Consider the following 27950-nt stretch of genomic DNA (forward strand, 5'->3'; position numbering starts at 1 on the left):
TGAGATTACATTTTGATTTTTATTGAAATACAAAAAGTGCAAACTGTGAAATACAAGATTGGTGCAGATTAAAAGAAAATAAACAGTGTGAACTGTGAAAATCCAGGCGTGCACCTGATGAACATTAACAAAGAAGGCAGGGAACACCAGCAACAAAAGCAAAGCAGAAGTTTTTGCACAGGAGCCCCTGTGCATAAAAAAGGAAACTGGGACCAAACTGGCCCTCAGCTCTCTCGTGTTAGCACACAAGGCATCTGGATGGCCCCAGACCCCCTGCACTGCCCAGAAGCTCTGGTGTCAGTTCACAGCTTGGGCCAGGGAGTGATCAGAGGCCATTAAGACAGCAGGAGGTTTAGCAGAGGGGAATGTTCTAGATGCTAAAAAGCAGGAGGTTGATGCAGAACAAGTACCCCCACAGGAAGAAATGGCTAATAGCTAACCTGAAAGGTAAGCCAGGAAAGAGACCCTTGGGCAGCTCTATAGCAGGAGAAAACCAACAGACCAGCACCTTAAATGTATACCACCCTGACCTATACAAGGCAGAGAAGCCCTGCCTAGCCAGCACCCTGGCCACGTGAGGAGGAATTTCACCACATGGCCTTGGCAGAAGCAGGCTCTGGTCACCACCCACCTGACACAGGCTGCAGGCAGGCCCGGGCCAGTTCTTCGCTCAGATCAATGGAGGAATATTTCAATACAAGGCATTCAGGAGAAAAGACTGCAAAAGCAACCCTGGTTACTATGCCTGCTCCAGGGCTCTCAGCAGCTCCAGCACAAGGAGCAGCAGAGGAAAGGGGATATTTACAGTGGGTCCCTTCCAGGATTTGCAAGCACTTTCCTACCATGAGCAGTAGTGGTTCCCTGAACACTCTCTGCAAGCACTGAACTGGAACAGGCTTTTATCCCTGCCAGCAGGGGATGAACTAGCCTCTATTTTGCTAAAAAAGGAAACGTCATTTCAAGAATTCACTAAAAAAAAAACCAACCCAAATCCCAAAAAACACCCTAAAATAAACCGCCAAAGTCCAGTCATAACTCAGACACTTGCATTATTCCCCACTTTCCCCCTGGACAGGAGCTACTCCAGCACTGCTCCTCTGGCTACTGGGCAGGGAACAGTCCCTGCTGCTGTGCAAGGCCAGAACATGCCACTTCCCTAGAGAGTGCACAGGGCCAGGCCTCATGCACACAGGCACTTGCATTCCAGGCTGCCGAGCTTGGGCGCTTGTCCCAGAAGTTCAGTGGGCTTGCCTTTCCTCCTTCCCAGAGATGAAGGTGAAGCCAGTGTCAGCTGCAGATATAGTGAGAGCACCAAGTCCCCTTCTCCCCCTACCAAAGGCTGCACAGGACAGGATGCCTGCAGGGAAAAAGGAGCTGCACTAGGCTCCCTCAGCCTCCACGGCCTTGCCCCTTAAACACTGGGGGAAGTACACCTCTCTCCACACTAGTCCACCCCAGATTACTCCTCCAACAGCACATCCGCCCTGCTAACTCACTCTAGAAGAGATCACAAATGAATTAGGAGCAGATTAGCTCTCCCTCCAAAATATTTACTTAGTTACTGCTGTGAATTGTTCAGGATGAAGCAATTCCTATCCTGGCCAAACAGGGAATGCTCCTACTCTTGGAAGAGGGAGACTTGAAGAAGTCAGCAGCCTGGTAACCTCCACAGGGCAAAGTCTCCCGGTATCTAGAAAGGATCAGATCCAGTCCTGTCTTTGAACCTCTCTTGCTCCAGCCTTAGTAATGTTTACTTATTTGTTCACTGCTCCCACCCACATGTTGGTGTGCCTCCTCCAAGGCAGCTGGCTGGACCTGCGCTGCCTTGGAGAGCTGCCTATGTTTGCACCCATCCCCATTCCAGAGTTTAGCAAAAAGAGCAATCTCCTTAATTCCTGCAGCAGATGCCATTTACTTTGACTACACCAGGGGCACTGACCCCTGGTCAGCGTTTAAAGGCAGGCTAAAATATTATGAAAAAGCAAATTCTCTTTAGCATCCAGTAGCTTAAAAAAAACAGTTCTGCTTGGTCCAAAAGATTTGTCCCTGAGGCCAGATGCAGCAAGGAAGTCTGGCCCAGGCACAGGATACAAAGATAAATCACACCAGTGAAGTAAGGCTAGAAGCTCCCTCCTTTAACTCTGACAGGTCCAGGCTGAGGAGAAGGATCTCTTTTAGCTCAGGTAATGGGAATGAGGCAACCCAAACCCAACAGAGATGCTGTGACAGTATCGCAGCTGCTCCAGGGAGGTGCCAGGACCACCCCACTCTGAGCCTGCCTTGCAGAGAACATGACCTCTCCAGCTGTGCCCAGGGCATACAGCATGCACCTGACCAGATGGCAGGGTGGAAGGTATGAACCCAGGAGGAGACACAGCAAAAGCCCTTGGCATGGAATAGCTGCTCCCTCACAGCTTTGGCACGAGTGCTCAGCACCTGGTCAGAAATATGTAATCCAGGCCTGCTGCACTCCATGGTCAAGGACAGCCCCAGTCCCCAGACCTTCCCTCAAGGCCATGCTCTCTGTTACACTGTGCTGGGGAAAGTTATGCTCAAAAAGTAAAAACTAGTCAAGGCGGTCTGTGCCAGTCAGCACAGATACATGTGCCAGAAGAGGCCTACTGCTGCCAGGACAGATGGGGATCTTCATGGTGCTCAGCAGCCCAGTGCCACCAGGGCACTTGCTCCTGCCATTCAGACTCACCAGTGGTCAAAGGGTCACAGCTAGCCTGCATGCACAGCCAAGCTTGGCATGACCCTTCCCAGCCAGGCTGGAAGTGCTGCTGGAAGGACAAACACACCTGAGCTGGATAATTACAGGAGGCAAGTCACCCACTACAGTCCAGCAAACACTGAATAGCACCTGGAGTGGGTGACACCAGAGGGACTGGGCTTGGGCTAAACTCAGCTTCATTGTTTTGGAGTCTGACAGGTAACAACAGCACATTGCCATGAGCCTGTCCTTCACCTGCCTGCCAAAAGCAGGGGGTCCAGAGTGGTGGTTGCAAGGGCAGGACACACTGCTACCTGAAGCACAAGGGCTGCTGCTCCCTTCCCTGCTTTAGGTGCCCCTGGGGAAAGGCAGAATCATGCTCAGTTCTGAGAAATGGCACTCACAGTAAGAATGTCTCCATCACAAAACCCAGCAACCCTGCCCTAGCCCAAACAGCCCAGCTGAGGCAAGGAGGGGTGAGCTGGGGCTATTGGGAGCTTGAACAAAAAGATCTGTGCTGAGGAAGGGACCAGGAGGGCAGAAAAACTGCACATAAGGGAAGGAGGAAAGGAAGGCAGGTCATCTGATAGGGCAGAAGACTGGTGATGAGCCCCGGAGAAGCTGCGCAGGTGGGTTAGGACTCAGTCTCAGCAGCTGGGAGACCAGCTCCCCTGCCCATCCAGAGCTGCAGGTCTCCTGCTCACTTACTTGCACACTTTCACCATCATCTCCACAGCCCTCACTCTGCTCATCACCCAGAAGATCAATGGTCCCTTTGTACTGGAGACAGCTTGGTCACAGCTCCAAGACAAAGAAGGGGAAGGTGGGCACAGTGTGCAGGTATGGGCTGGCCTGGGTTCAGGCCTCTGCAGCCTCAAACAGCTCCTTCTGGTGGTCCAACAGGAATTTGGTAAAGGTATTGATGGGATTGATGGCTTTTAGAGTGATGGCCACATCTTTGGCCCAGAGCAGATTTGGGCCAAACACAACTGCCAGGTTGGTGTTTGTCATCTTGTTTCTGTCGCTGTGAGCAGAGACCTATGTGGGAAGGAAAGAGATGACTGTGAATCCTACAGAATAGCACAGCAGCTGCCTACCCTCCCCAAAGCCAGAGACAGAGAAAATAAGGGGAGAAAAGCTGACCAGGCTATGTCATAACAACAGGATCAAGAGCACTGGCAGATAATATCTCTGCAAGTCCAAATCACCACTCAGGATCTTCCCTCTTGCTTGAATGGCCTTGCAGTGGCTTTCTTGGCAGCAGGAAGTACTGCAAAGCAAATCTGAGACCCCTCTTCTACTCAGCCACTTTGTAGTTCTACCTCCAGCCTGGGGAGCTCCCAGCCTCCCTGGTACAGACCACACAGGCTGTGTGCCTGCACCTTTAGGCTGCCTGTGCCTCTCAGCATTATGACAAGTAAATGCTTAGGCTAGTGCCCACCTGCACCAGAAAGGCTGTCAGCAAACGGAGCACTTGGTAGTTTTCTTCTGGCAAATCCTGGAGCGTTTTGCGAACAACATCCACACGTTTCATCTCCTCCACACCTAAAAATCAAGAGAGACAGGACAATCCTCAGCACCCATCCTGACGAAGGCCCTGCTGGCAGTCACAAGTTATCCCATGCATGCCTCCACAAAGACATCTTTGCCCTTAGCCAGTGTAACATTCAGGGAGTAGCACTTGTTACAACTCACTCTGGAAGCTGACAACATGGCTGTAGAGGCCAAAAGTAAGGAGGGGCTCAGGTAGCTCCCTCAAGAAGGTCTTGAGAATCACAGCAGGGAGGTGGACATCTTCATACTCCTGGAAATCTACAGGCACACCTGAGAAAGTAGAGCAGAGACTCAGTGCTAACTGGGCAAAGCAGCACCTCCTCCAGACAAAGGACAAGACATGATGGTCAGAGCCCAAAACTAAGGAAGAGGTATATTAAAAAACACAGAATCCCAAAGTACCACATCTTCTAGCAAAGTGGAAAAATATGTCCCAAAATCATATACAAACCAGTGCTGAATCCAGCATTACATCTTTAGAAGTCATCAAATCAAACATGACTAAGTTCCATCCTGGTCATCTTAAGTCCCTTCAGTATAACCAGAATAAGATGGTGTAAATCACCCCAAGAAAAAGGAAAACTTTCAGGAAAAAAGAAGAATAGTTAAGGGAATACGAGTGAGAAGGAATATGCTTTCCACATAGCAGAAGTACCAAACACTTCTCCCTTGCAATTCAGGTCATACCCCAAGATGAGGCCTCACTGCAGACCTATTAAAGGAGGAGAGGATTCATGATGGACTAGTTCCTGCACAGTTGCAGTTGCACAGCAGTAATTAGGGAATGAGAGGGGCTCTGATGTGTTTGGGCACTTACCCATATTGTATTTTTGCTGGACCTCTCTGACAACCTGTGTATTTGCTGATCTCCGGAAAATCCCCTCTGTATTAAGAGCTGTGAAGTGACAGCAGATGGAGAAGAAAACAATCAGCCATGTGAGAGTCTCTAAAAATGCTGGCCTTTGCAATTATAAATCCATGCTGTGGGGCATTCAGACAGATATCAACAAGTCCCTTTTTTAGAGTGCAACAATTTTTTCTGCTTCCACTATCTGACAAAGGATATAAGGGGCATTTGGATACTTTTACACAAGTAGGAACGTGGACTCCTGAAAGAAGGAGGTCTCCTAAACCCTCCACAATCTCACTTGAAGGCTAACTCACCTAGTTCAGGCTTTACACCCTACTCTAGACTGCTGTTCTTCTTTATCTTAACACAGTCTTGATGGGAGCTTGGACAGAACAGAGGTCACTGATCTGGGACTGCAGCTTCCCCAAACACTTACCATGCTCCCGCAAGTGAGCAATGGTGTCTCTGACCACCAGAGGAACAGGAGACTGATCAGGGCTCTTCTCCCTGAGGCTGCACCAAGAAACAACAGGTTACACACAACTGGTACACAGGACTGGTCCTGCCTTACATGCAGCCCCCAAATCTTGAATTTAGCCACACAAGCTGTACTACATATGATCTTGCTATCCCCATCCCTGGTTCAGCCATTATTCCAAACTTCTATCCTCTTCACCCATCACGTCACATCATTCACTGGAGCAACTATGAGCTCATTACCAGACCACAGGAACGTTTTTCCATCCTCTGTAAAAATCTCAACCTGTATATGCCAGGGCAAAGGGTTTCCCAGAAGGCAAGGATGCTAGTTATGAATCAGGTGAAAAGTGTTACACTTCCTTTTTCCTTCCCCATAGGAGCAAGGGCAGAAATAAGCTGACACACGAGAAAAAATAAATTTGGCCACCACATTCCTGTGACAGAAGATTTATCAACAAAATGGCCCTCAGGCAAAACCTCATGACACCAAGGTGCTCCCTGCCACCCTCACATTTGATTGTCCAGACCACTCGATAGCTGGGAGCTGTTGACCCCTCCCAGGCTGCTAACAAGCTCAGGCAGCACGGCACCACAGCAAACACCATCTGGAAATGTTGCACTGAAGCTGGGGAATGTGTTCCCAGACTGCCTCAGAGGATGTGTCTAGCTACACAGTACTGGCTCCTCCTCATTCCCCAGGGAGGCAAAACCACACTCAGTTAAAAATACCTTTAACAATTACTCAGTATCACCAGCCCTTGCCAGTGTCTGTTTGCCTTTGTCACTGTGCAGGAATGGGGAGTGGGCTTCACTACAAGGCTGAATAGAGGTGCTTTTAAAATAGAATTTATGATTTCAAAAACAACTAGGAAACAAATCTGCAGTGCTGCTCAAAGCAGCATAGTCCAAAAGAGAACCCTGTCAGCCTCCTACAGACATCTTTTGCTCAAGAGAAAGTTTCCAGTGCCGTAAAGCCATCCCCATGGCTCTTATTTTGCTCCTCCCTTAGTGACCCTAAGTTGCAAAAATAATCTAACCCAGGGATCAAGAGGGTGGAACTGAAATTACTTAGTCAGGATCTGGACATGAGCACAGAGTTCCTCAGGAAAATGATTGAAGTTTTGTAGGAAGTCTGAACTGCAAGAAATTTCGCAGCCATTTTCTGCTGTTGCTCAGTAATAAACACAGTGACCTCACACCAAGCAAGTCAGGGCAAAAGCAACACAGTCCAGAAATACTCACTGCTGTAGGGAGACTCCAAACTGCTGGTTTGGCAGCGGTGGGCGTGGGGGTGTTGGCTTCTGGGGCACTTGCAAAGGTTTCTGCAGGGATCTCAGGTATTCATCATACCTGCAGCAAAACACAGACTAGTAGAAAGGCACTCCACCTCCCAGAAAGTGCATGAACCCAGCACTGCACACCCACTGGTAGCAACACCAGGCTGGTACTGTCAATTACACCTATGCAAACCACCACAGGCAGCTTTGGAGCACAAGAACAAACATCTCGTTGCCAAAAAAAATAAAAAAAGCAGGGAGAAAAGGAGTATCTATCTGTAATCAAGAGGTGGAGTAGCTGAGTAACAGCATGGGCAGGAGGCCAGGACAGCATTGTGATGAGACAGATGCATTTGTGGGTGTGGGACAGGGAAGCAATCTGGTAGGGCTGAGATTATGGGAACTCTGGGAACCCCAAAGACAAGCTGAGCAGTGCAGAATGAGCTAAGCAGGTGACCAGACGACAGCAGATGCACACCACGAGCTCCAGGTCAGTGTCAAGGTCAGCATCTTGCAGGAAGTCCCCAGAGGGTGAGTGGGAGATGCAGGATTGGTGCCTCATTGCAGGAGGATTTTTAACTCAAAGACAGAACTGGGGACTGGGGCCAAGGACACACAGGAAGGACTACAGAGAGAAACCAGTCTTGAAGGCAACTTGTCAGCACACCCTGCAAAACCTGAGTGGAACAATCTCTTCCTTCCCTTGCCCAAAACGTCCCCTCTCACAGAACCCTAAGCGGGGGGGAGACAGACAGTATTCTCACTTTAGCACTTGGCTTGGGATCCCCAGCTGTTCCAGCTTCACATACTCCTCCAGCTCACTAAGGTAATTCACATAAAAAATCTTTCGTCCAAATTTAAAGCTGAAAAACAAGAGAAAGGTAGATATGTGAGGAATTGGGAAATCCAGTAACAGAACTGACTTCTTACAGAAAAGGAGTGTAGAGGGCTGTAAGAAACATCAGTGGGGCAAAGGGCAGGTATGGCTGAGCAGCAGAGATGTCACCCACATCACTCTGTCACTCCATCTATTTTACCAGGAGATGCACAGACTTTCCAAGATATATTAGAAGCCCTAGCAGGCTCCCTCAAATGGTGGATTTCTCCTTCCTTTGTTCAGCAGTAGGCTTGAGAAGATTTTACTCCCAATTATTTCATGGAGTTATTATTTCAGTATCACAATAAATTAAATATTTGAGTTACAGAGCCTGCAACTTTTTACTTCTACCTGGCTGGAGAGAAAAGGAGTAGCACAGAGCTGCAAATTCTGTAAGTTCCTGAAGAGGTATTTCTGGTGTGTGAGTATTTCTGAGTTCAGAAGTGGGAGGAGACAGAAAAAGGTGAGAGACTCCAGGATAGGCGTGGCAGCCTGGGCTCAGCTTGTGCCCCTCTGAGAAGGCCCCATTGTTCCCCTGCAATGTGAACATGCAGGTGAGCATCCAACAGTGTTTCCTTCGTACCTGATCAGAGGCTTGAAGAGTATCAGCAGGGTCTTGATGAACATGGTTGGGTGCACGATATACAAGGCTTTGATGTTCTTCTTGTATCTGTCAAGAGAAGCCCAGTAATGACAAGCTGCACTTTAAGCAGAGGAACCAACCTTTCCACAAGATTAGGGTGCCCTGGTTGCTTCATGCCTTTTGCACTGAGCCTCACCACACCCCAGCACCCATGGCCTCTGCTCTCCCATGCTCTGTAGCTGTGTCAGGCCACTCAGCAGCCTAAGGGCATGCTACCCTGTATTCCAATTTTCATCTAAAATCAGTGAGTAGCCTCCTCAGGAACCTACAATTATACTGTGGGGCTGACACACTTGCACCAGGTCCAGGGTTTGCTGGTTGCCTGTTGGCCTAAAGCATGTAACTACAGAAGGAGCTGTTTAACCTATGTTTCAATCTGTGTTAAACAACAATCCACCTCCTCAAGCAGAGGAATAAGTGACAGTAAATTATGATCACCAAGCTACACGGGAGGGCTGGGGAAGATCCTCTATGTTAGGCTAGAGAACAGCACAGGACTTCCTTGCTTGCTGCAGCTTCACTCACTTGCGATCAAATTCCCTGTAGGCATCTCGCAACCAGCTCAGGGATGGCTTGTTCTCACTGGTCAGGCCATGGTGCAGGTACACCAGAGTGTAGTCACTCTCCACATACTGGTCCAGTGTGAATTTCAGGTACCTGAGAAGAAAGAACTGATGAACTCAATTTGTGCTCTGCTACAGAGAGCCTATTCCTCCCTTTGGGACTCTTTTTGTGTGCCATAACAAAGGATTTGCAACTCCAGCAACGGAGGTAAGCACTTGGGATGACATGTCCAGCTAAAGAAGCTACTGCAGATGGATCTGTCCCCAGGAATCCAGAAGCTGAGAATTAGGTCAGATTTAAGAAATTAACATCAGCCTACTAAGATTCTACTTACCCCAGCAGTTTCACGTGATCTAGTTGATGACTTGGGGGCATCCGGCAAGCACTGAACAAAATGACTTTTCTTCCATATTTGTCATCACCTGCAGATAAAATGCAAGAGATTACAGGGAGGTAAGGACTTCATTGTGGTATTGGCAGCAAGGGGTAAAGAAAGAATGAGAAACCACCATAACAAGGCCCAGCTGCCAGCAAAGCTAAATCTGATTTTCAGCAGTTATCATGGGCCTAGTGTGGAAGCAGAAACCTGAACGCCAAGGGCCTGGCAAGTCAACAATGAGAATCAAGAACAGATTCCCTGCTCCAGACCTGAAAGGAGATGAAGGACTGGAAACCAGAATGCCTCCGGGCACATAGGGATGGAGGCAAGTACAGAGCAGAGTGCTCAGAGCATTAATCCTGCAGAGCTGTGCCTGGGCATTGCTCCTGATACACACATGTCCAGGGGGCACAGGGAAAACTGCCCTTCACTGGCACAATAACTCTTTCCATCCTGCACACAGTCCCAGACTAACTTCTAATAGCCTGGTGCATCTGGTTTTTGCTTCACCTGGAGTTTAGTTCTGTACACAGAACACAGGCCATTTCATACCCTGGAAACCAAGAAATTCCTAGAAAAAGAGCAGCTCCAGATAAGAACTCTTCTGGATGAGTTCCAGATAATTTCTCATCTTTCCAAAGGAAAGTCTCTTCTACAGATGGGCCAAGTAGGGCTGCTGGATTCTCCAGAAGGATTGTAGAATACGCTCTTCACCGCTTCCTAGATTTTCCATCCACAGAGAGATTTTTCCAGCCTGAGACAGAAGGAGCTGCAAAGTGCAGCACGACAAAGCATTCTTTGTAAAAGCCATGCAGAAAACAGTCCCCATCACACTGGAGCCAAATAACCCATAAAGCACCGTCATGTCATGGAGGACACTCCCAGGCACCACTTGAGGCTTCAGAGACAACAAGCCAAGTTTTCCCCAAAGCAAGTCTTCAACCATCAGTGGACTTCTGCCAGCAGAGATCTCAGCCCCATGAACAAAGCCCAAGCAGACACGCATGGCCAAGCTTAGCAGACATGCTGGGGAATAGAGAGATTTGCACAAGTGAGAACCAGGTCACAAATCCTGCAGACATACAGAGTTTGAGGAAAAGTCTGATTCTCTCCCAGACACAACACCCAATCCATTTCCACAAAGATGACTTCTTTTTTGCAGCATTGGAGATTAAATGGTTCCTTTAGTGTTAAGGGTAAAAGTCTTCCCACCTTTTTAGCTACTCACCCTGCTCTGAAACCTGTGTTTTCTTGTCAAGCAGAGAGTGCAACAGTGAATGGGGGTTGTTGAGGCTATACTCAACAATACCCTCCTTACTCCCATATGGTAAAGCATCTCACACAGAGCACAGCACAGAAAAGCAGCAAGGATCGCTACTTATGCAGGACTGACCTGCAATACATCATTCCTCTTGAAATATATCCTTTTCCCAGCATGGATTTATAATATTCATGCAGCCATTTTCTCAGCTTTGCACAGGCTCTGGCACTCAACTATCACTTGGCTACACTTGCCATGCAGCAGCTGGGGTCCCGGAACAGCAAACCTGATATTTCTGGGAATGCTGCCTGTTAGTACCAGAGGACCACTTGGTGCTGCAAAAGGCAGCCAGAGAATTCATACACACCAGCAATGACATTAAGATGCCCCTGGCCCCTTTTTGCCCCCATCTTGCCAGAACAGATTCTCTTGCTTCTTTGTTCATTTTTATTTTCACCTTGCAAGTCCCATTTTCAAGTGACCAGACAACACAGAACTTAGTGATGCACACAAGGCAGAAGTTGTACCCAAGCTAAGGACACTGCGGCAGCACTAGGAGCGGGCCATCACACTGACACACACATGCGCAGATACGGGCAGGGGGAGGGCGCACGGCCCGGAGTGCAGGACCAGGAGAGTGATGCAAGGCTCGTCTGGAACAACCAGCTACAGCCACAGCCAGGCCACAAGACCAACATTACACTGCATATCCCATGGCAGCCCACTCTGTGCCTACCCCAGAGTTTCTTGGCAGCTCACTGTGAGCTTTAGGGACAAGTCTAATGTAAATGAGTCGTCTAAAAGACTAAGTGCAGGTTACAAAGTCCTGGGCAAGAAACATGGCATATTGTGATCCTTCCCATTGGTCTTGAGCAACTCATATGTCTCTATCTGAAGGACAAAGGCCTGTATAAAGCACCAAGAGGATGCAGCACTTGAGAATCGGTTGAGTTTTATACTCATGAAAGAGAATGGTCAGAAAGACAACAGATCTTTGCAGATCATATGTAGCTCTATGCTAAATTCAGAACAGATGATATCTTCAGTTAACTGAGGCTGCATTTCACACCAGAGTGGATGGTCTGAGGGCCAGATGCAGACTTCAAGTTTAATCACACACACAAACCTCTGTGGTGTGCAGTGCAGTACCATGTTTGTGCCTTGCTGTGGGTGCCCATACGCTCAGCTCAGGCTTCTGGGCACTGATTATCAGACCTGACAAGCCACAATTCCAGAACGACATACCTTGAATAGCTTTCTCTGAAATTATATAAAAGCCTACAGCAAGGCCTATGCAAAGTCTACAGTCTTGTTCCTTACATAGTCTGGGATTGCTGGTAAAGAATAAACAGAAAATCCATGACTCTTCCAAAGGGGAGATGGCATGTTTCTCCTGGACAATTTCCAGGGCCAAGTACATCAAAAGATAATCTACAGTGCCCTGGATGACTGAAAAAGGAGTGGCCTGTTTTGCCTTCCAAATCAGAATGAATTTATGCATGAGACCTAGAAAGGAACCAGCATGCCCTTTTCTGAGTTCTGGGTTTTGCTCCAGTTTCATCACATTGAACTCAGCCTGTCAACACAGAGATTTTCAAAGTGATCAACTGCCAATCTTGTTTCCACCTGACATATATCTGATCAGTCTCCTTGCTCCAGACATGACAAAATCAAAAATTCAGCATCAAAGCTGAACAATCAGTTGCTCCGATTTATAAACAAGAACCTAAAGCCCATTCCATGCATTCTTGTTGGAGGAAACTACCTTCAGGTGGCCCCTCTGCCTCCTACAGAACAGATTCTTATCAGGTTTGATCTTTCCCAGATGCTCCATCCCTTGTACTATTTGCTTTCCTGTTGGCAGCATTAATCTTATGTATCTAGGTCTTCACCCCTTGTTTGCAATTGCAAATAGCTGAAGTTTCCACTGAACACAGCTACAGATCACGAAGCAAACACTTGGCTTCTCAGGCTGCCTCCTACCTCTCCCAGATGAGGAATGCTCAATAGCAAACAACAAATGAATAACAAATTATATACCATCCGTACTCAAAGAACACCCCAACTTAAAAAATATTTTCAAGTACACTGGAATTAAACTACCTCCCTGAAGGATGTGATTCAGATTATTTTGCTTTTAACAACAAAGAGCAAGACAGTAGCCAATATCTAAAGCCAGACAAGACAGCTGCTCATCTAAAGAGATACGCCGTTGTAGCGCTGATTGACATAAGCTCCTGAATATTTTTATGGCACTTTTAAGGTCTGAACTGCATTTTTCTTCTTGCTCAAAAAGCAGCATTTCCAGGGCACTTCTAAGACAGGGGCAAGGAAAATCATTGCTGTGTGTCCAAGCCATGAGTGCAAGGCCAAACTTCTAAAAGGGCTGAAATTAAAATACTGAGGCAAATGTTTCAGATTAAAACCTGCAGCAATACAAATGTATCACAGCAGAAATTCACATCGAGATGGCAGTCATGTCCCAAGATAGGGCATTTAATGAATCTGCACAGCCAAAAAATACACAAATCTGCACATGGAAAATACATCCTTGGCATGCAAATCCTGTTATTTACTATTTGTAGGTAAATAGAAATACATCCATTTCATATCCTGAAATACATCCTGCAGCATTTATGTCATGTTTTGAGGCAGCCTAGCTGCAGTCTAGAGATTGCTCATTCCTACCTTCACCAGGTCGCCTCAGTTAGGTGCCTATCTTGTTGAAAGATTCATATGAGAATATCCTAATACTTTGATACTTGGACAATGCAGATGGATAAAACTTGCCACCAAAAGCTAGTGCTACTGCTAAAACAGCAAAGTTAACAGACTTGAGGGCCAAGGAAAGAGCACCACTACAGAACACTGGAATATTACTACACAAGTTTCACAAAGCTTAGCATGTTTAATCAGAGCCACTGTGAGTAAAAAACCTGTCAAATGTAATTTCATTTCAATTAGCTGCACTAAGCTTGTGGCACAGCTGGGAAATGTTTAAGCATAGTAGATTTTAGTTGCCTATTGAATTCCCAAGTGGATTTAGCCCTGAAGGAAAAGAAGGTAGGGAGTTCAAAGCAGAAGCATTTTAATACATTATTTCATCCACCCTGATATTCCCAATATCCAAACGCTGCCAGAATCAGAAAGCCTTATGAAGTGAATTTAGCTTTAACTGATACAAAAATATACTAGAGGGTCATATTAAAGAATGCAGTTTGGGAGGATGGCTGAGAGCACAGAAAAAGGGGAAGAAGACTCCACATAACGAGGAAATGAGAATCAGCATTTCCATGAATTGTGTGAAGGTCTTAGCAGTAAGAATTTCACACCAATAGAAGTTTTCATGTACATTGAGAAGCATGAAAGCCCCAGCAGCCAAATTACTGAGACTTAGGACTGAAGTCCGGAGAGTATTAACAAATGCTCAGCAAGCCCAGGGAACTCAAGCACAGCTTTGGGCAAACAGGTTACCAGAACACAACATCTCTGCAGCCAAATGGAGAAGAAACAGATAACAGTTGCTTTCAGATGGAGAATCCAGTTTAAGTGCCAGCTGCTTAGCATGTGAGTGCAGCAGCAGATCATGTGAAAGAATAGGAAGCAATCCTAGAATGAACTTCCAAACCACATAGGATAACAGGATGAACTGGAGTTCAAACTGAACTGGTCCAAGCAGGCCACCACCATGACAGGACAGGAACAGGATTTACATTGAGAGCCATGAGCGCCGAAGTGCCCAAAGTAAAGCCCACACACCAAATTTGGCTCAGATGATTCTGCTGTGTCTGAGGCAGAGGTGCAGCCCTCAGGCAACAATTTTGTGCAGTCTTTGGATTCCTGAAAAATTGCCAGTGCAGCCTAAGGCTGAGCAAAGTTTGGGCTCCCCTGAGACAGTCCAGCTACAGGCCATGGTCATGCTAAAGGAATACCATGATCTACAGAACCAAATGTTAGCGCCACAAAAAATCTACCTACCTGGTTGGGCCCCATCAAGTGCACCCTGGTCTGGAGGAACAGAAAAAAAGTTATAGCAAGCCAAGCTTTGCATCCTTTCCCAGGAAGTAATCATGAGGTTAAAGTCTGAGAGCCTAGCCAGATTGCCACCGGGACGCATTCAGCTGCTGTCTTGCAGGATCCAACCTCCTTCCATTTCATCTTCCCCCCATGCTCCTCTGCAAAAAGCAGCCTTATCTAACAATCAGAGGCAATAACAGCAAGCCTTGATTCCCAAATCTCCTTTTTGAATTTGCAACTAACTCTGTATAATCAAATCTCTTGCCCTTACTGTTAGATTTCCTCTGCCACCAAAATGGTAACTGCTGTAACCCACTTTTAAAAGGGTTAATTGCAATTAATTCTGAAGTCCTCTGAACAACTTCAGAAGTGCACAGAGAATGGCATCATACCATATGAATAACACATCCCACATCCATAACTTTTTTTCATGATTAGTAGATTCTGAGTAAAAAAACTGAACTGCCAATTAGAATTTTAAAAAGGTTCCTATAGTTTATGAAGGCATTTATTATCACACCTAGCCCCTTTCCATCACTCTCACACCTATATACTCAGCAGACTCACATGGGCAGACAGGAGCCTTTGCAGAGCAGAGCTCTAGGAAGAAATTCTCCATTCCCTTATAAACTTAAAATTCCTTAGATACTCTTCCTTCCCTTGACCTTGCATATCAAAATATGGTGCACAAGCTGGGCTCGCTTTGGATAGACTCAATTCTATAGAGGCAATTCGTATTTTTTATCATACAAAATATTCTTAAAGAAATGAACAAACAAAACAGTTAAAAGCTGGAAACTACATCCAAAAGCAGCAGAAATGCAGGCAGTCTGTACTGATGGAGTCAGTAACAATGTACCATGCCTGAAAAGTGCCCTTGTTACCCTTTGCTGAGTCCATTAGAACCAAAGACACCCTGCAAAACATCTTCACCACAACTTTTGTCTGCCACTTCTGCCTTTGCCTGCTCAGAGAAACAACAGCTACTGGTGCTCCAAGATTTATGTTACCTCCCCATGTCAATCACCAACACCTATAGCAAATCATCAGCACCAGTTACAGCTTTGGCACCTGCAGTCATGTTTGTTGGGTAGGTTTGGAACCAGATTCACCAATGAAAATAGATTTACTGCTGGAATTGCAGCTTCAATCCAGTAACACAAAAGAAGGTACACTCATAGCTCTTCACCTTGTTTTCCCACTTCAGTTACAGGTCTCACACGTATTGGCATCACAGCTTTTCTGTGAAGGCAGCGCCACAGACTGACAATTCATGGGGTGAGGCAGCAGATTTCCCACACAAACTAGCAGAAACATGCTTTGAGCTCCAACAAAGTTTTGAAATCACTGGGCAGGGATTACATAGCTGCAGTATATAGTGACAGCCACTTTCCTGACCAATGATACACTATCTTCTACCCTCCATGGCAGTGAGGAATTCATATGCCAATATATGTTAGGCCTCTGTTTTCTTATCCCAAAAGAAAGCAAGGCAATTATTGTGTAAAATGGGAATGCTGATGAACCTCATAGCCATAGTTTTGCATATTGACCCCAAAGAAGAGACCAGTATTTCAGACTGGGCAGCAGAACGAGGATGGAGCACCTTGCCAGAGCTGACAAGAGCTCTGCTCTTCCCACACAGCCACAGGTTTCCAGTATGAACTGCCATTTCCAGAAACCTGCTTTAGACTATTATCAACTACCTGCCTCAGTTTTGCAATTCAGCTTCTGCCAAAATTCAAGGCCAAGACTGTCACATCTGCCTCAACCCCCAAGAAGATGGAAGCAGCACCTTTGCCATGTAAGAACTGGCAGAAGAACACAGAAACTCTCAACAGAAACTTGGGAGAGTTCCTTAACAGCTCTCAACCAGGAGCTTGTGTTTCCTCCAAATTCTATGTGACATGAGCAAGGCCTCCTCTCTTTCAGCTTCAGGCCACGTGTAAAGAGGAATTTCACTGCTACAGCACTCACAAAAAGAGGCACTCAGAGTCAAGAAGAACAAAACCACCCAAAGACCTCTCCAGGGCCTGTGTAAAACACTCCATAAACACACACTTTAAGGCAGATCTGAAAGGAACAGCACAACACCAACATCTTCCTTCAGAAAAGCATCGAGTCCCAGAACCAAAAGAATGTTTCCTTAAACCAAAATATTGTGATTCCTAACAATACTCCAGTTCTGAGAACTCCCTCAGGACTGTGGCCCGGATGCCTTTTGCTGTCATCTTTGTGCAACACAGCACCACATGGGACAGCAGTGACATGCCTGCTCCTTTCCCATGGACAGTCTCTTCCCACAAGATCCTAGTCCCCAGAAGAGACAGGAGCAATAGGGCACAAAGGAGAGTCTCCATGAAACCACTGCACTATTTTTAAGTGAGAAACAAACCCCAAAAACTTATTTTCCAAACAAATTCTGCAAAAAGTTTTTCAGTACTTTCCCCTCTTAGGTCAGATAGCCAGACATTTCAAATGAAGCACGCCTTGGACTGAATTAAGGCCAGCTAGAAAATGAGCATGCTAACTTTTTAACATCAAAACTGGGCTTTTATTAAGTTATTAACTCAATGCACATATCCAGCAAGAAGCAATTACTTTCTGACCACACAGGATAACACTGGGATCATGAAGTTCAGCCTGAGGATGGGAACCAGCCTTCTGCTTTTGTCTCAAAATAGCACCATCATCACAGAACATATTTCAGGGCAGGCAGGAACAGAGTAAGCCACAAACTTTCTGCTCTGAACTGCAGAACAGGGAAGGACACGGGACAGAAAGCTAACGAATCAACAGAGTGGACAAAACTCCTTGATCTGCTGCCATTTGCTAATATTTATAAGAGATGTAGGGTAATTTTGGTTCAGGCTCAGCATAGCCAGCGTTCATTGCACCTGGAGCTGCTGACAAACACAATTTGTCAGCAGAGCCACATCTGAACAGTTTCATATTAATCCTCCAGTGAGATTTTTATTCTCCAGACTACCTCTAATGGGATTTTTCCAGACTGTCCCAGATTGATTGCCTCCAACAACAGAGAAGACTACCCTGTCCGATACTCTGAACAGTTAAAATTCTCAATTACTGACCAAAAAAAAAATTATCAGCTTCCCCAGAACCAAGATTACAAGTCAGATCCCTTTGATCCACTTCCTAAATTCTCCTTTCAGGAGATGAGAAACCAACAAGTCTCAAACGTACATGGCAGCAAATCCTCTATGTGGAGCTGTGCTCCAAGCTCTCCCAGTGCCAAGGAAGGCATCACAGCACATGCCATGTGTGGGACCATCACATGCTTCCAGACACATCAGCTCCCAGTGAACACTGGCCGGCAGGAGGCAAGAACAGAAGCTTCTCTGAGCTGTTTCTGCACTACACAGAGACACTGCAGGGACACAGCGCTCACCAGGAATACAAATTTAAACCACAGTGGGGAAGAGTTCAGAATGCAGGCACAGCTCCCAGTCAGCCATCATCCCACCCCGGAATCTTTTCAGGAAGCTGGCTAATTCTTCATTTGCTACCCTAGACTGTGTCAAATGGCCAAATGGCTCTGTTCCAACAGCCACTGACACACACCTCCACTGGAGCAATACTCCATTCAGAGAGCTTGTCAAAGAAAAAGTCATGTTACCTTGGAACAGAAATACCTCAGAAAGAGTGGTGTTTATCCCAGGAGGCAGCAGACAAAGTATATCCTTGGTTTGGGCTGACATTCCAGTCATATCAATGTCTCTGATCTAAACTCTGCTAAGCACTTTGTCTGAAACTTAGCCTAAAGCAACAACTGTTATCGTTTAACTCACCCTTTCCCACAGTCCTCAAATACCTGTGCCATTCACATTCCAAATATTCTGGCTATTACTACTGAAATGGTGGAGCCCACACATCTGTCCCTTTCCAGTTCCAGTAGCAGAGACCAGGGTGCAGACCTCTATAACCGGCAGTCCTGAAACTCCAGCCCCATGGAAAAGAAGCTTTGCAAAACATTTGCAAATGAAAACACTTCTGGCAAACCTATAAGGCATAACAGCCCAAATGTCAAACACCTGGCTTGTCAAACTGAGCAGGAAAACAAAAAACAACAAGGTTTTGAGTCTGCCATTATAATTTTGTTCCACAAAAGATGGAACATGAGAGATTAGGAAAAAGAAAGCTCATTTGAGAAAACTGCCTAGAAAAGAATGATATCAAGACAACTCTTACCAAAGTAAGTGCCAGAGACTCTTTTCGTTGTGGTCAAACTCTGCTGCAGAACAACCCTGAATCAGGAGGACTCCAGCTTGTGCCTCTGCTTCCTTGACAATTCACATGTGGGGCAGGGACCAAGTTACAGAGAGATGGCAGTAGGAGGGGAAGGAGGTGGCAGCAGGAGGGGTGGGAGGTGGTTATAGTCAAGCAGGAAGTATGAATCAAGTCACAACAAGTTGTAGAAGTGCTTCTTTTTAAAAAAAAACAAGGAATACAAGACAAACTGGCCTTACCCTTCACTCAGGCTCACCACAGCAACCTAAAGAATCCTCCAGAACTCTTTTTCATAGAGGTCCCCAGCAGTATATCACCAAGGGTTAGCATAAATAAAATAATATGGACAAGAAAACACAAGGAAAATCCAAATGCTTGTGACCCTGAATGAACAGGTCTTTCCTTGCAGTGGAACACAGGCCTATTCCCCCTACTTCAGATTTCTGTACATGTTATTTCTGAACAGGATGGCAAGCTCTGGCTGTTCAGATACAAGTGAATCCACCCACTGTGGATTACTCAGTCAGCTGAGGACCTTATAGCTGTATTGCTTAACTACATAACTTCTGTGGCATTATCAAGCAAAAACCACTTTTGTGTTCAGGATGTAGTAAAGAGCCATATATAAAACAATTCAGCAAAAGCAACTGAGTCCTGACAATAATATAATCAAGTCAGCAAGAGCCAAGAAGTAACCCAAGTTTAGCTGAAGTCAATGGAAAATTACACATATCACAAACATTCAAGAAGTTTGGCGTTTTTTCTGTGCCACCTGTCATTGCCACTTGGTCTTGGCAAACAACAGATGTCCCCAAAGCCCTATTAGAAAAGTCCTTCCTCAGCCCAGCTGCAAAGACATCAAAGGAGAAAACAGGAAGGTTCCTACCTGCTACTTCCACAATGTGGTGCCTGGCAATATCATAGTAGGGATGATCCCACTGCAGGTGAGTGACAGGCTCAGGGGAGCTTTTGGAGTCGTCTGAACAAAGTACAAGAAACAAGCAATCAGAAGAAGGGATCTGGAGCACATTGGAGAATACAGAAAGATAGAAGCATAAGAAAAAATGGCACTTCTACATGGGACTAATGTATGCAACTATACACCTTGAAAACCCACTTTTGAAATTCTGGTGGACATGGAATTCTGAGCAATGACTTCAGAAGAGTCCTCTCAGTCCTATGAGATCAATATGTGTCCCTCAGAATGCACACTCCCTTGAACAAATGTTCAAATATGTCACAAATATTCACAAAGACAAAACCCAAGGACACAGTCATGGTTTTTTAGGGAAAGGAGGATCTTAACATAGTCCCTTGATGGATGGTCATACTATATATCCTTGAGCTAATTTTCCTGACCTCTCTGTTCATAGTTCACAGCACAGGATTTCAGAGCAACAACTCAGATCTCCAGCCCCACCTCCCAGATGGAAGTTTGAGACCATTCCAGTCCAGAAGGCCAAACTTTCCTGCAAGAGACCATAATGGAGCATACTCAAAGATTTACAGCACATCTATTCTGTCAGCACCAAAATGCAGCCAGGCACAGGACTGAGAAGAGCATATTTACAGCAGCTGGCTCTGCACTTTTTAGTGCTGTTCAATACTGAGGCTGATTCACTTGGGTGTGGTGCAAGTTTAATGCATCTATAAAGCTTTTAAATGGAGCTGGGGCTCTCTGTTTATATAGATAAGACCACAATGCTGCAAGACAAACAACTGCTTTTTGGCCAAAACCCAGATCCCAAACAAGCAGGAAACTTACCTGATTTGGGAAAAGCAGGGACTTCATCTGATGGCCAGTTCTTATCATCTATGGAGGGGGCCAGTTTGAGCTGGCTGAGGGACTGGTTGGCATCATCCAAGCTAAGGTCATCCTGAAGATCCGTGAGCGGGTCTGCAGCCATGGTCCCCAAACACCGCAGTTTATTTCGCTGTGTCTAAACACGGACTGCAGAGACTGTTAGGTGAGACACAGAGATCACAAATCTACCTCCCCACAGAGACACTTCCTCTTCTCACCCATTTCCCCCCAATACTCCCTCATCCTTGCTTATCCAGAGATTGTGTCCCCTCCTCCTTAATACAAGCAGGAACTCCTCCTCCTCGCCAGAGGCACAACGTATCAGATTCTTTCACGCCAACTGCTATCAAAAGCCATCAAGAGCTGTACCAACCCTCTCAAGGAATCTCTGCTTGCCCACAGCTCTGGGCAGAACAGTTTTTCTCTCTTGAAACAGAAGCAGCACCAGGACTCTGCAGAAGGCGACAGGCTGCACCAGCCCCTGCCTGATACACTCCCTGTATGGCTCTGAGCTCCCCCTCCCTCCGAAGGGCTGGCACAAAGCCCGGCTGTTTCCACACTTGGCCCAGTACTGGAAGCTTTCCCAAGAATCAGCCCCCTCCTTCTCCCCATAATGGAGAACCAGAGCTCTCAACAACACTGAAGTGGGTGCTTCAGTGTGCTGTGATCTGAACAGAGAAGTGAACAGCTCCTTAAAACAGGAATTTTTTAGGCGGAGCTAGTAAAACAGGGAGAACAATACACATAGAATCCTCATCTCCTTTCAGCATCACCCAGTAAATCCTTTCTCCTACATAATAGCTAGAAGCAAGGAATGAATTCTTTCATTTAAAGCCGTACTGCCTGAATGAGTATTTTTCACCAAGCATGCAATAAGCAGACCAAAGAATTAAGAGGGTCCGAGAAACAGACAGCTCAGTGCGTTTGCTGTTGTTTGCAAATCTTTCTCACTCTCATCTGAAGCAGAAGATGCATTAAAGCTGGGACTGAGCTAGCACAGCATCCAGGACCTCCTAAGAGTACCAACTCTTAAGGACAATCCTTGGGAAGCTGCTGTTATCCTCTGAATTCAGTCTCCTGGAAGTAAGCAAGGAAACATTAAAAAGGACAACTATGTAGATCTGGACTGCTTACACTGACCACGTGGACAGTAATTCAGTGGTCAGCAGGCAGCAAGCCAAGAGGAAGTGTAAAAAAATCAAGTGACACCTTGCATCAGCAAGAGTCTCTGCAGCACTGTTTCACAGCAATGCTTGTGCTTATTTTGCTTTATAAGGAGAGCAAAGGGTTCAAAGATGATCTGAGGAGGCACAACACCTTAGTGTGAAAAGTATATTCACAGTAAAGCTATTTCCTTTAGCAGAATGGAGAGGGGGACAATGTTTTGCATCTTCCATCCCTGGAGCTTGAATGTGTATATTTATGCAGAGGAAACAATGAAACAGTTACTCAGACTGAGCACAGACGACAAAACCTGTGAGAGACTGAGCTCTGGAAGGTGTCACATCCATGCTCAGGTCTATACTTGCCACCAAGCTTGAGAATGCATTTTGAGAGCACAGGAAATTGGATATCCAGTGGTTTTCTTCTCCCTTTGGACCATTCCAAGCTTATTACTTACTTCCTATCCTCCCTTATCTGCTACTCACCAGTTTACAATCAGTTTTCACCTCTCCAGGGCTCCCAAAGGACTGAAAGCTTTTGCTAATCAAATGCAATGCTTCCCGAAATACAAAAGACATGACATATACAAACAGCAGGTCTTCAAAACAACACATCAGACATACAGGGTCCCACCACTGCAGCCATGCAAAGATCCAAGCAAAATTATTTTCCCTGCCCTCTGCTCAGGGCTGCCAGAGCTGCCTGACCTCCTCTGATATCAACAGGACAAGGAGCAAAAAATCAGGTTCCCCAGCTCTTTGAGCTCATGCTGGAAGCACGCAGCAGTGGAGCCAGGGACCAGGACTCCCCACCCCTCGCAGCTGATCCGATTTCTATGGTAACAGCAGGCACTGACTCCTATGACTCAGCGAGCTTAAAGCATTTCCCACAGGAGCTCAGCAGCCCCAAAAGCCAGTGCTCCATGCTGAGGAAGCTCATGGGTTCCCAGGACAGCCTCTCAGCATTCACAGCTCTCAGGGACTTCCCAGCCCTAGTGGGGACAGAGGAGCCACATTTCACTGCTGCCATCCACTGAGATGCCTTTCATGGGAGATTCTTGGGGATGCCCGGGAGCAACCACTTCCCCAAAGACGAGTCCTGAAACACCTGGAGACCAAATCCAAATCCTCCCAGAGAGCAGTGATGGTACTGCCATAGGGCCAGCAAGTCACCAAGTGTCCCTACACTTGTCCCTACACTCAGCATCACAGTCAACTTGCAGCACTTGTCCAGAGACAGAAGAGCAGGTTATTAGACAGCACTGGGGGATTTCCCCTGAGGCATAAAATTTATCTTAGTGTGGCACCATGTGGAAGAAGGAAGTTGTTTGTTAGTAGGATCCACACCACAAAAAGAGCCCAGTGGATAATGCTCTGGCCTCACCCCTTGGAAAAACAGACAAGGCTCTCCAGATACCTTCATGAAGTTTTCACAGCCAGCTCCATTCCTTGGCCGTAGGTTACTGCTCCATGGTGTTAATGGAAGCAGGATCCAGAGCAGAAGACCTCTTAGATTTCAGGTCCTTCTTGTGAACCATACTGTAGTACCCAGAGAGCCCCAGGAGATTTTGCAGATTTTTCTCCAGCCCTTTCCCAACATGCAAAAGGCAAAAGCACAGGATCTCACATCAGATAACCATACAGCAGTTTAAGACATGAAATCTTCTAAATGCTTGGGAACTAGGCTCTGAGAAGGAGAGAACTGGAGTTATCATGTAAAACACAAACTGAGGATCTTCATACAAGGATATACATTTCACTTTCCAATAGTGAAGCTGCATGAGATGCTTCCCTGTGTACTCAAAAATGATCCCTAAGAATCTGTCTTTAAACAGAAAGTCCATATGTATCATGGTGATATAGCTGTTAAAATGAGTAAAGTGTTTGTTAAATCATTTCATGTTTTTTAACAATAAAAGAGCATTTCAACAGATTTAACTCCGTTTAAAAACTGCATCTGTTTTACATAAATGTCATGACAAGATGTAGGTGGTACACTCCATATAGCAAATAATAAGATAAGAAAAATTACATACCTAGATTTTGAAAAGCAAAAGTTGTAGCCAAAGATTTAAAACCTTAAGAATCACACATGGCAGCAGAAGCATTTACTTACTGCCAAGCTCTAAGGACCCAACTGTTACCTTTTTTTCCAAGTATTTAAGTATGTTTTCTGCAACTGCACTACACCTGAACACTTGCTGTGTAATAAAAGTTAACTTTCCTAGATAAGAGAGACATGTGATGGAGAACAGCACACTCCACTAAAGGAGAGAACTCAAACCATACAATATTCACAGAAATTCTGAACTGAAAATTCCTTATATAACATCCAGAATTTACCCAAGGAAGACCATTCACATTATACCCAGGAAATCGTGGTGGTTGCTGTTCATGAAAACTATTTTTTTCTGCAATTTCATTTCACTGTTTTTCTATCACTTATTTCTAAGCTACACCTGCTTGGTAGTTTCCTTTTCCTGTTTTTCTTTGAGATGTACTATTAGTTCAGAAGTGAATTACACTTCAAAATATGTCCATGCATATATTACCACACCCTGGAGCTCTACATACAATAAAGAATTACAGAAGCCAAGTGACCTCTTCTTCCATGCAAGATGAACGAGCAATGGTCAGATGCAACACAGTCCTGGTTCCAGGATTATTTTTATGACTCTGTTGCCATCCACACCTCCCAGTTTCAGCCTATTTGCACAGATGTCTCTGTTTCTATACACATCAATCAAGGCCCTGCACTTTGCTACAGTGTTAAAAACAAGCACGTCCAAAGAAAAGGGAGCAGTTACTCAGCAGCAGACCTTCAGGGTACTCACGTGCATGAATGAGGTCCCGAACCGAGACTCACCCACAGAGCCCACCCCTTGTCTTCCCTCACATCAAGACTGATGATACCACCGAGAGCATCACTACCCTGGCACTACCCTGAAAGAACGCAGAGGCCGAGAGCCAGACCTTGTCCTGGCTCACCATGACCAGTAAACTCAGGACAGACACACTATTGCTCAGGGAAGCCTTTGGTCCTTCATTATTCCAACAACTTTTTAATTGAGCAGCATTCCTTCCCCAGTCACCTCAATCCGTTTATCGAAGGCCACCTCCGTGCCCGCTGGAAATCCACTCTAGCGAGGAGTCAACTTCCCCTTTGTTCTCTGCAGGGTCTGAGGGCAAAAGTGCTGAACTCCCCAAGTGTCCTCTCCGGAGCTGCTGCACAAAGTACAGAAGCTGCTCTCAGTGCCGTGCAGGACCCACCCCGGACTCGTGTGAGAGAGGCAGCGAGGCACACACAGCCCTGCGCGGGCTGAGCCCTCCTCCTCCTCATCATCACCCCCTCCACTATACATCTATACACTATACATACTCTCCCGTTCCCTGCGACTCATCTCCTGGGAGACCCCTGAGGGAACCTCAAGGTTGCTCACGAGACTCACGGACTTACTATTTACACTGTTAAAACAAAGGTCCCCTAGTACACGGCAATTGCCTGAAGGCAGGACAAGTACCAGCCCCTGCTGCTGGGCACCGGGATTAATGGCAGCCAGCCCCAGCGCCAGCCCCGCCGCAGCCGCCGAGGTCGGGAGCAGCCAGCAGCAGCCCCGGTGGCGCCGCTCCGGCGGTACCTGCACCGCCTGCCCCGGTCAGCGGTGACGAGGAACCGCGGGCTGCCGGCCCGGCTCTCCCCGCCCAGGTGCCCGCGGCGCTTCACCAGCCGCGCTCTTCCCGCCAGGCGCGCACCGCGGCCGAACCGAGCCGCTCCCTCACACAGGGCGAGCCCGGCAACACCCGGGCGGAGCGCTCGGGGCTCCGGGCCCAGCCCCGGCCCGTTCAGCCCCAGCCTCAGCCCCAGCCCCAGCCGCCGGGTCGCTCCCCTGCCCCAGCAGCACCAGGACAGGCCGCCGGACGCCGCTGCTGCAGGCGGGTTCCAGCCGCGCTCCCCGGGCACCCCACGCCGCCCCGCCGGTGCCGGTACCTGCCGCCGCCACCGCCCGCCCGTCACCGCCGCCCGCCGGAAGCGCGGCCTCGCCGCCGGGGGATCCCGCCCCGCCCCGCCCGCTGCCGGCCGCCGTCCGGGCGCGTCCGCCGCTCCCTCGCAGCGTTCCGCCGGCACGGAGCGCCCGAGGCCGAGGGGGCGGCTGCGGAGGCGCGGGGGGCCCGGGCCACCCCCGCAGGCAGAGCCCCTCGTAGGTGCGTGCCGAGGCCCAGAGTGGGCGGGATGAGCGGCCCGGCCTTCCCGAGCGTTGGGTGTGCGCCCCGGCATGTGTGCGCCCTGCAGCCCCTGCGGGACGGCCGTCCGGACCGTGCATCGCTCTTAGGAGTGCCAGTCCAAAACAGAGCGTGTCGCCCTGTTTTATGCCTGTCATGACGATACGTCGTAGAAATACTTGTCGTGAAACAATAGGAATGCTGCACAGGTACTGTCTTGTAGTGAGAAATTAGAGATTCGTCCCTCTTACCCTGTTTAAAAGGGAAAAAGATCATAAAAGTAATGGTTCTCATGGCAGAGCCCCAGGATTACTGCATAGCAGAGTATCCATTTCCAGCGTTCATCTTTCTCTTATCCAGCAGCAATCATGTCAACATAACAGCCAGCCATAATTCACCCATCATGCCTTTGTGTTTGTGCAGGGGATCCCGAGGTCTCCAAGGGGGTAGCTGATAAAACCACAGTCCTCAATGACCCTGTGTTAGCAGGCTGTCCACCAAATATTTTCACAGGCTGCAAGAAGCTTCCAAACATGAGCCATGACAAACCAGCATGCTGGGGACTGAGAATCAGCATGTCGAGCCCATCTCAACCATTAAGACCAGTGGCAGGTGCAAAAAAGAGTTGGATAAGGTTGTAGATCCCAGATCTGCAGCAGAGAAAAGTGGAAACGGGACAGCAGGCAGCAAGTCCTGGAGACCTGGATCTGTTGTCTCCCTCGAGGATTCTGCTGGCGGGACACTTGGGCAGGAACCTCAGAAGGCCAGTCCTACAGAAGGAGAGACTGCAGAGCTTTGTGAGAAGGAGAGCAAAGCTTCCAAAACCTTCAAACTGGCTTTCCCACAACATGGGGGGAAGGGCTTACTGAAGGGCTCCGAGTGGCAGGAGGAGTATATACAGCTGGTGGAGGATTACTCTGGTAGCCCAAGCACCCCCTAAAATTTCTGTCCCAAAAGGAGATGATCGAGCACAGGTGGTGCTTCAGGGAGTATGATAAAGCCATCCTGTGGCTCTGCCACCCCAAGAAGCACCACTTTGTCCACCTTGACCACAAAGCCCCTCCTGTGCACAGAGTGTGGCAAGAGCTATAGTTCAGAAGGGAGCTTCAAGACTCACGGGTTGGCCCAGGGGGCTGTGGCCATTCCAGTGCACCCAGTGTAACAAGGTTTGCTGCCCCAAAGGAGAGATGCAGGAGCACCAGGCCCTGCACGCTGGCCAGCACCCCTTGTCCTGCCAGCAGTGTGGCAAGGCCTTTGCATGCTGGCTCTCTCTCTGCATGCACAGGGAGATCCATTTGGCTGTTGGGACTGGCCCAGCCGGTCCCAAGGGGTGCCAGTGTGCCATGTGTGGGTGTCACCTGGCCAACTCCAGCTCTTTGTGTACCCACATGTGCTTGCATGTGGGGTAGTGCACTTGCACCTGCAGGCAGTGCAGCAAGTCCTACACCCTGGCCACTAAGCTGTGGTGCCACCAGAAATCCCACCTGGCTGGCAAGCCCTGCAAGTGCAAGCTCTGTGGCATGGGCTACGCCCTTCCCCAGAGCGTTGTGCACCATGCGCTCACCCACAAGGTGGTAAAAGGACTTTGAGGAACTTGCCACTATAGTGGCCTCACTTGCTGTGGGCCTACCTCAGGCAGCAAAAAAGAAGCCACAGAGAAAGGGCCAGCAGGGGGGGCTTGTAGCAGGGCTCACCCTGCTCATGGTGGAGGTGCTGAGGCCAGGGAGTGAGGCTGAAGTGCTGATCACAGCCAGCAGTCATTGCATTGCTACTTACCAGTCTAAAGGCAGATCCCAGATCCTGGGGCACATGGGACAAAAGCTATGTGTCCACCAGCAAATGATATAATCAAAATCATCCTCTCCGAGCTTGAGGACAAAAGCATTATGGTGCAGGATG

At 47.5% G+C, this 27950-nt stretch overlaps 1 protein-coding gene across 9 annotated transcripts; it reads right to left on the reverse strand.

Moving 5' to 3' along the window:
• ARHGAP1 (Rho GTPase activating protein 1) lies at positions 1–25899 on the reverse strand. Of its 9 annotated transcripts, none has more exons than XM_064714182.1 (16): positions 25819–25899; positions 24923–25055; positions 23248–23418; positions 20629–20814; positions 19750–19842; positions 14577–14606; positions 9293–9380; positions 8920–9051; positions 8335–8421; positions 7639–7737; positions 6840–6947; positions 5554–5630; positions 5085–5162; positions 4409–4537; positions 4155–4258; positions 1–3751 (listed from the first exon to the last, which is right to left on the reverse strand). In XM_064714182.1, exons 4-16 carry the CDS (start codon positions 20768–20770, stop codon positions 3572–3574), a joined length of 1347 nt encoding a protein of 448 aa, XP_064570252.1. In that variant the 5' UTR covers positions 20771–20814; positions 23248–23418; positions 24923–25055; positions 25819–25899; the 3' UTR covers positions 1–3571. The 9 variants fall into 9 exon arrangements, with proteins under 9 accessions (XP_064570252.1, XP_064570248.1, XP_064570254.1 ...); XM_064714178.1 differs by having other exon boundaries at positions 20629–20823; XM_064714184.1 differs by lacking the exon at positions 23248–23418.
• Between the last annotated feature and the right edge of the window lie 2051 nt (positions 25900–27950).

The sequence above is a fragment of the Zonotrichia leucophrys genome, chromosome 5 (assembly GCF_028769735.1).
Source record: "Zonotrichia leucophrys gambelii isolate GWCS_2022_RI chromosome 5, RI_Zleu_2.0, whole genome shotgun sequence".
NCBI classification, from domain to species: domain Eukaryota; kingdom Metazoa; phylum Chordata; class Aves; order Passeriformes; family Passerellidae; genus Zonotrichia; species Zonotrichia leucophrys.

Bases quoted from the DNA above. Each gene is read 5' to 3' on its own strand.
- ARHGAP1 (XM_064714184.1), bottom strand. From the start codon at position 20,770: ATGGCTGCAGACCCGCTCACGGATCTTCAGGATGACCTTAGCTTGGAT. The intron at 6,948-7,638 runs GTGAGAATACTG...GTTTTGCTGCAG, and splicing joins ATCCCAAGCCAAGTGCTAAA to GTATGATGAATACCTGAGAT. The intron at 4,538-5,084 runs GTAAGTGCCCAA...CTACTTTCTCAG, and splicing joins CCAGCAAAAATACAATATGG to GTGTGCCTGTAGATTTCCAG.